General features: G+C 42.7%; 1 protein-coding gene and 1 long non-coding RNA gene across 2 annotated transcripts; both read left to right on the top strand.

Moving 5' to 3' along the window:
• The first annotated feature begins 1,258 nt into the window (after positions 1 to 1,258).
• Positions 1,259 to 3,550, top strand: LOC310777557. The gene is made up of 3 exons (XR_014552745.1): positions 1,259 to 1,363; positions 2,893 to 2,943; positions 3,071 to 3,550. It is a non-coding gene; the product is annotated as an uncharacterized lncRNA (long non-coding RNA).
• A 171-nt stretch (positions 3,551 to 3,721) lies between these two features.
• Positions 3,722 to 8,144, top strand: LOC310776270 (uncharacterized protein; the record flags this gene model as incomplete). Its single annotated transcript, XM_083636479.1, has 4 exons — positions 3,722 to 4,171; positions 4,579 to 4,734; positions 6,579 to 6,671; positions 7,836 to 8,144. 4 exons carry the CDS (start codon positions 3,722 to 3,724, stop codon positions 8,142 to 8,144), a joined length of 1,008 nt encoding a protein of 335 aa, XP_083492605.1.
• Positions 8,145 to 8,603: the final 459 nt, after the last annotated feature.

Below are 8,603 nucleotides of genomic sequence, written 5' to 3'. Positions count from 1 at the left end.
ATTTCCTACACAGAGGCATCCCCCCACCAATGCCCAGAGGGGAAAACAGTTCAGGTGAGAACACTCAACCAGACAGGTGTACAACATAATTAAAAAAAATTGCTGAATCTTGCTTTACATATACAAATAATTCAATGGCGTAAGATAATGCAAAAACAACAATTTGAATAGTAATAGTATTGATTTGAGTTTCATACCTCTGTGTAGGAAATGTAAGGGGCGAAGCTGAAAAAAACAGTAAAAGTCAAACTGCTATTCACCCCAATGCAGTGTTCTGCCAATTACTTCCTATTGTGTTTAGACTTCCTGTGGCAGTACAGTACTTGTAAGTGCCTTTTAAACATGTTATCTGGATCATGTCCTGCTAGAGAGTAGCAGGCGCGGTAGCATGTATTAAAAACAAGAAATGTGATAGGAAACAGCTTTAGCGAATTTGTAACCAAACAAATCAAGTCATATCTGACTTGTTTTAAATTTATTTCTCCCCACAAAAGTTTGATAGCCTATCAGTCAGTCAGCTCCTATCCTCTCCACAGTGTGGATGCACAGTCTGTCTGCCTGACAAATCTGGAGACTTCAAAAAACATGTTTTAACGGAGTCCATTGACAACGAGGGGTGGCAATGTGCCAAAAATGCCTTTGTTAAGCTACATAAAGCCGCGCAGTCAAAATAGTGGTCGGACTGTCGTCAATCACTGTGGGTGATTTATTTTATGACATTCAAGTCATATCTGACTAGTTTGAAATGTATTTCTCCCCACAAAACTTTGATAGCCTATCAGTCAGAGTCAGTCAGCTCCTATCCACTCCGCAGTGTGGGCGCACAGTAGCGTCAGGGACGATGAAAATTAATTTGGGGATGGAGCCATACGATAGCCTAAACACGCTCTGCTCGTTATGAACAGCGTTAAAAATGACATGCCACACACACACGCACACTAAACAGACATGCGGGCACTGGCAGAGAGACAAACAGGCAGATAGAGCGGCACGCATTGCGCAAAAAGCACATTTGTGTGCACAGAGCCTGTAGGTATGAGTTCCGGTGTTAAAAAGTTTTGGCCTGAAGGTCCCCACCCAGCCAGCAAACCAGAGATCATCTCGCAAAGCTACACCTCATGTTAGCAGGCTGAGCACCAAAACAAATCAATTTAAATTTTACCTGACTATTTTGGCACTCGCCACGTGGTGGACTGGACAGCCCTCTGATCATCAACTCACCAGAACATGAAATCTAGTCGCATTTGGCAATTGGTGACTTAATTTCAGGTGCTGTGTGTGATATGTGAGGCTCACTTATTCTAAATGTTTTCTTTCATAGGTTTGCACAGCTGGGGGGCAGGCGCATCGGGGCTCTACAGTGGTAAGTGATGTAATATTTTTGCCTTTTGTGTTGCTTTAAATCTCCCTAAATCTGCAGTTTGCTTTAGTCTGACAAACATTGCCATTCTAAACAAGCCTAACAGCATCAGCCACCCAGAGCACAATCAATAGTAACACATCCACTCAGCATTGCACGTGCAGGACAACAGACAATAACCTGCCACCCTACGAGTTCCGGTATAATGCCTTGAAACGGGTCTCCCCCCAGAGGTTCCCAGATTGCTAGAACATACTCAACCCGAGGCTCTAGAGCAGGGATGGGCAACTTTGATGATAAAAAAAAATTCATTGCTACCAGAGGGCCATATTGTGACCATGCACTTCCACCAGTAGTCTACTGTAACCCCATCACTCACAATTATAGCTACTAATTTGCATTAAAAGGATGAAATATATACTGGTAATCAAAGTTTATTTTACCAACATTTATATTTTTCATGCGTTTAGTAATGCTTCCATTCATTGAATGAACTTCTAATTATGTCTTATCACTCTACCTTTAAAACTAAGCCTGCTACAGTAATTTCATGTGGTACAGCACCCAAATATGTCGTATAAATCACATTAGTGATGTTGCCTGTGCAATGTGCATCCTGGATATAGTTTGTTACAATAGTGTTAGCTCAAATGCTGCAGTATGTGGATGGAATATGCTAGCGCCATTAGCACCATGTTCTGGGATCTACAGTGAAAAAAAAAACAGATCTGGGTGGTCTGTCCTAGTTGGTTACCTAGTGGAATATTCAAGCTTTGCCCAAAAATGTACACCTTGTACATTTACACAGGGGGCGCTCAGCCTGCGGGCCACATGTTGCCCATGTCTGCTCTAGAGCAGGGATGGGCAACTATGTGGCCCATGAGTGGCCTGCACTGGAATTGCAAAACAAACAAACAAATGTACAAGTCGGACATTTTGGGGCGAGGCTTGAGTATTCCACTAAGAAACCAACTATGACAGACCACCCAAATCTGTGTTTTTATTTCACTCTAAATCCCAGAACATGGCGCTAATAGCGTTAGCATTGTCCATCCACATATTTTGTTTAACGTTAGCATTTGAGCCAACGCTATTGTAACAAACTATATCCAGGAGGCAACATCACTAATGTGATATGACATATTTGGGTGCTGTACCACATGAAATTACTGTAGAAGGCTTAATTTTAAAGCTGGAGTGAAGACAGACATCTGAATTAGAAGTTCATTCAATGAATGGACGCATTCCTAAATGCACGAAAAATATAAATGTTTGTATAATAAACTTTGATTACCAGTATATATTTCATCCTTTTAATAAATATTAGTAGCTATAATTGGGAGTGATGGGGTTACAGTAGGCTACTGATGGAAGTGCATGGTCTCAATCTGGCCCTCTGGTAGCGCTGACATTTTTTTGTGGCCCTCTCTATCATCAAAGTTGCCCATCCCTGCTCTTCAAAATAAAAGCGCAACACTTCAAAATAAAAGCACAGCTTGGAGCTTTAATGATGATCTTCATGTGTGTTACAGGTTAGGTGGTTGGAATGTGGAGTTGTAAGGGGTGCACTGAAACTGTGTCAAGTAGGTCCAAGCTTTTGCATCACTACAAGTTAAAGCATCCACATTTTGGACGCAGTTGTCGCTTTCACTGAATTTGAAATCACAAATGTATGGATGTCGGAGGTCTAATCATTGTTTGTCTGTGCAGAATAAACTGAAGATGGGGACTCCAGTCATACTCAAGATCATCTTAACTGATGGGAGCTCTCAGAGATTGACATTCTTAGGTGGACTGCCTGCATCTGTTGGTGCCTTTAAAGCTGCAGTCACAAACGAGTGTGGACTCCTGGGTGAATTCAAACTACAATTTATGGATTCCTTGTTTGGAGGTACCTTCAATAACCTCAACAATATGTCTGAAGTTGAACATCTTGGTACTCTTAAAGTCGTGGACAAGTCCAGGCCCACCACTATCCAGCATGATGATGAGAGGTCTACGGCTCCCTATCCAGCCCTACACCCCCTGGCATCCAGTTCCTTCATATATGATTCTCCGTCCCCGTCTGCTCAATCTGTGGATACAGATGTTCTATCAACAAGTGGGTCTCTGACCTCACGGTCATCAAGTGTGTCTGTGACCTCACTGTCAAGTGAGCCTCGAAGCCCACGGTCCCCTTGGCCTGATATTTTCCATGTGCCCATGTTCTCCTACGATGCTGAGTTGCAACTTGAGCAGGCAAATGCAGCATTTGTTCAAAATGGCACTGTAATTGAGCCAGGTCTCAAATTGAGGTCTGCAATCCTTAATGGCTTAATGCAGGAAATAGTCAAGTATAAAGTCTATGTCGATGATAAGGACATGGAACAGGTAGCTCGGAGCCTTATCAAGAAGCATCCTTGTTTAACTGAGAAGGGGTGCGAGAGTGGATGTGGCGGATGGAAGGGCAGCTTAAAAAACAAAGTATCCAACTACCGCACACATCTGAGAACACTGGGCTGCCCAGAGGTGACTGTGAATTCTATCCAAAACAAACCTGCAGGAAAGCGCAAGGCAGCTGCTGGTGTGAAAAAGCCAAGGAGAGGGGAGGTGGAATATTGCCCGCCATACCCAGCAGGAGAAACAGAGGAGAGTCTGGAGGCCATGCAGGAAGCTCTACTCCTGGATGTGAAGAAGAGAGACAACAGAGAGGTTGTGAAATTCAAGATGGCAAAGACTTTCGCACACAGAAGACTTGAAGTCGTTGGGGGTCGTGAACCAATGGTGGAGGCTTTCCTGGCCCGGTGGCCTGCTCTGTCTGAAGAAAGAGAGGTAAGGCTTACCTCATGTTTGGTTTTTATGCTCTGCCGGCGTTAGCCGAGCCGGAGGCATTTTGGTTTTGTGTTGTCCGTACAATGTTTTATCTTGAATGAATGAATGAATGGTTTTATTTCGAACAATCAACAATCGTCAAATTTCACTGAAATGTCCACTTGGAACTGATTAGATTTTGGTGGTCAGAGGTCAAAGTTCAAGGCCACGGTGAACTTACAAATGCCGTTTCCTAGCTCGTAGAATTGACGATATTTCGAAATGACATCGGCAGTATGTATGAATCAAGATCACAGTTTTATTCTATTAATCGTGCAGCCCTGCTGTATGTGTGATGGCTTTCTCCAAGTTTGTTTGAACCTCAATGCTTTGTGCTTTTTTCTCCTTTGTGTGTTTGCCGTTTTCAGATCAACGCTGAATTCAAGAGAATCACCACTGTCCCACTTCAGTCAAAGTTCCTGTCACAACTGGACCTCTACTCAGACAAACTCCTGAAGCTGTTCGACAAGAGAGGAGGACAGCTTGGGAGAAAGCTCCGTGCAATTAATGCACAAATGGCTAATGTAAGTGATACAGGGGATGCACATGAAACGCCTAGAAACGTTATTCTGACTGTTGCTAAAGGATGGCTTTACCGATAATCAACCCACTTTGTATATAATCTCAGTAATATAAGCACATGGGCTTAATTTGCTCTGTTTTACTCACAGAGAAAAATATTCCTGCAGAAACTCCGCCTCTGCCAGCTGCAAGTCATTAAGTCTTGTTAAGGCTCTCACGTATGGATTCTCCCGTGCATGTGGCATACTAAGAAAAAACAATAACCAATAATCTTGAGCAGAATTTACACAGCACTTGGGCAGAGGAGGAAATGGGAGATCTCCACAAAGAAAACAGATAGAGAAGGTAAACAAACACAGGCCATGTGCTTATATTACAGAGATTAGAATAGACAAAGATTATTTCTGAGACCATAACCCTTTAATTTTTAACCCGTTGGCAGACTTAGCCTTTGTGTTCCATAGTTTTAAATACAGATGGGTTTTAGTCATGTCCAAACCTTTTCCCCCTTCAAAAACTACTGAAAATGGCCATTTGTTAAAGCAACACATTCTCACTCCCAACTCGTCAGATGTCCGACGCTATGCCCAGAGCCCCTCTCGTCACTATCGGAAGAGACGGGGGGGCAACCGCGGCACATATTGACGACTGCGGCGGGCCTCCCGCCACCATAACTGCGGCGGGAGGCTGGGGAACCGTGCCATAACCATAACCCTAACCCTAACCGGTAAAAAAACGCAAAAAAGTATTTTTAGCGTTTTTTATATACATATATATATATATAGGTTAAGGTTAGGGTTATGGTTATGGTTATCGCTATGCCTTGCGTTAGGTCTAGAAACCCGGAAAATGAACTCGCTGGTCTGCACCGCATAATCCGCGGTCCGCCTCCCGCCGCAGTCGTCAATATGTGCCGCGGTTGCCCCCCCATCTCTTCTGATAGTGACGAGAGGGGCTCTGGGCATAGCGTCGGACATCTGACGAGTTGGGAGTGAGAATGTGTTGGTTAAAGGGACAGCGCACCCTAAAATTCAAAATACATATTTTCCTCTTACCTGTAGTGCTATTTAGCCATCTAGATGCATTCATTTTGCCTGGGTTTGGGAGGTATTGTCCATAGAGATTTTTACCTTCTCTCCAATACAATGGAACTGGATGACACTCGACTTGTGGTGCTCAAAGGTATTATTTAATGTGAGGAACTTCTGCCATACATAACTGATGACATCACAATTGCTCTTAATGACATCACTCATGACATCACTGAGGCCCAACCATTTAGCCATCACAACTTTCGGACATCACAGTTGAACAAAATCTTGACCGCCCTCCGTATATAACTCCCACCCACCCTCTACTTAGCCAAATTGCTCGAGTGACATCACTGAGGCCCACCCACTTAGCCATCACAACTCTGATGACATGACATAACTAAATCTTGACCGCCCTCCGTACATACCACCCACCCTCCACTGGATTTAATCAAACCGGAGGTGCACAAATCCTTTCCTATGAAGGGCCAAAATGTATCTGGATGGATGGCTGTGGGCTAAAAATAAATGTTGATGTTATGAGAATCTACATTAAAATTGACAAAAAGTGGAGGGTACCCTGTGTCATTTATTTTCATGAGGTTGATGGCATCAACCCTGTGAAAATAAATGCACATCTTAATGTAGATTCACATAACTTCAACATTTATTTTTGGCCGATGGCCATCCACCCAGATTAATTTTGGTCCTTCATAAGAAAGGATTTGTGCAACTCTGGTTTACATGACAGTTTACACCACTAGTTAAAGCACAATGGCTGAATTTAAACACTAATCAAGAATACTTCCTTTCAGTGTGATGATGTCGATCTGGGAAGAGAGTGCGTCCTCAAGGGAGTCTGCATTTACATGGGGGAAGATCCTGAAAAACTGGTGCGGGAATATGTGGTATGTTCATGTCCCTTATCTTCCACTCTTTTACTGTTCTCCTTCTTGATCACAATTGGGCTGAAATTATTAATAGAACATGTATTGATTGTAATTTTGACCATTTTTTCATTTGTTTCTTAATATTATGAAATCTACACAATGTTTCTCGGTTGCTGGTTAAAGTTGAATTTATATTTTCTTTAATCGTTAAACTAACTTGACTAATTTGAGACATGACTTGCTTGTTGTGGTGGGTATTTTTAATTTCTATATATTTTTAACCAAATCATTGATTATTGAGTGAAATCTGACTTTGAATATTCAAAACAAGCACAAGATTAATCATAGTTGCAGCCCTATCACCATTCTTTTGGTCTCTGTTCTGGTCACTGCTATTCTATTAAGATCCATAACTATTTGGACATTGAGACAATTTTCATAATGTTGGCTCTGTACCATGTATGTATGTAATCAACAAATTAATTCTGAAGAATTTGTCATCCTACTGCTGTTGTCTGTTGCTCATCTCTACTTTAAATTTGCCTGCCCCTCAAAAGTTCAACCTATCCAAATGTGGAGTGGGTCGGATTCCAAAGTCTCAAAGCTGACCGCCCTTGTTTGATAAACTGACATGACCCTGATACCTCTGCTTCTGGGGTGTTGAGTATCTCTTTAACAACATTTGCAGTGCTTTACCTTGCCATCAGAAAGCCCTATCCTTTGGCACTACATCTTCTCACCCATATAAGTTCCATATTCCTACGCATGCAACAAACTTGCATGCATAGAAATACGGAAGTTATGTGGTTGAGATGTCCCAAAGAAAAGGTCTGTTTGGCGGGAAGGTAAAGCGCTTAAAATGCTAAATCCTTCAAGACAGGTGCTAAATCTTATTTAACTCCTCCCATCTCTCTTATCACTGTAACGCAATAGAGTTGAGAAGTGTTCACACACTCAAGCCTCTCTTTTTAATTGCTGTCTGTAGGCTTCTGTAAAGCCTCATAGTTCTCTTTATGAAAATATAATATATTTTATATTATGCTGTGTTGGGTCCTCAAATTTGAGGGAATTCGGCCTGGAAAGTCATTGAATGTCATTTCTAAAAAATGGGTGGGACCCTGATTATCCTGTAGGTCTTATTTACCTACCTTTATTTAAAAATACTTTTTTTGTTTTGTGCAGGGCCTGGATGACGGCACCACCAACACAGCAATCGAGGCCACCACAGTTGGGATCTATGTCCTCAAAGACACTCCAGATACCCGACCAGAGGACATTGGCGTTGTGCTAGAAGGAAACAAAGTGCTGCAGGACCTGGACAGCGTTGGATTGGCTGTAGCCATGCTCTTTGGTCTTTTTTACGTGATGAATATCGACTACCCTTTAGACCTCAAATACACCTTTGAGGTCGTGCAGAGGGTTCTGATGGAGCTGGAAGGAGGCTTAATTTCAAGGAAGGTACTCGCTCTCAAAAACAGGCTGTTTCTGTGACCACCATCCCCAGCGCCCCCCCCCCCAACACGACCCATATCCCGCTAGCCACTGACTACCCTCACCCGTCTCCCTTCCATCCTAGATCAATCTTTCTCTCTTCTCTGCCTTCCATCCTACTTCTACCTTTCTCTCCTCTCTCCCCTTCATGTCACCAAGTTCCCATTCATGATGAAGAGACACGTCAAGTCCTCAAAGCTTCATCAAAGCCAAGCTGAGGACAACAGAGAGGCAGAGCCTCTAGCCAGGAGCTAAACTGAACAGATGAAAACAGAATCTGATTGAGAGGACTGGAGAATCACAAGCCATGAGTTAGATCCAGTGTGGCAAGACTTGTCCTGAACCTGAGACTAGAGACTAAAAGACATTGATGATTCGATGGAAATTTGTGAACCTCAGTCAGGTTTAGGAAAACAGGAAAATGGTACTAAAGTAACTAAACTAAAGTAGTAAAGTACG

Source organism: Poromitra crassiceps (assembly GCF_964638095.1).
Source record: "Poromitra crassiceps genome assembly, chromosome: 5".
NCBI lineage: Eukaryota > Metazoa > Chordata > Actinopteri > Beryciformes > Melamphaidae > Poromitra > Poromitra crassiceps.
This window is presented reverse-complemented; position numbering and strand designations above follow the sequence as displayed.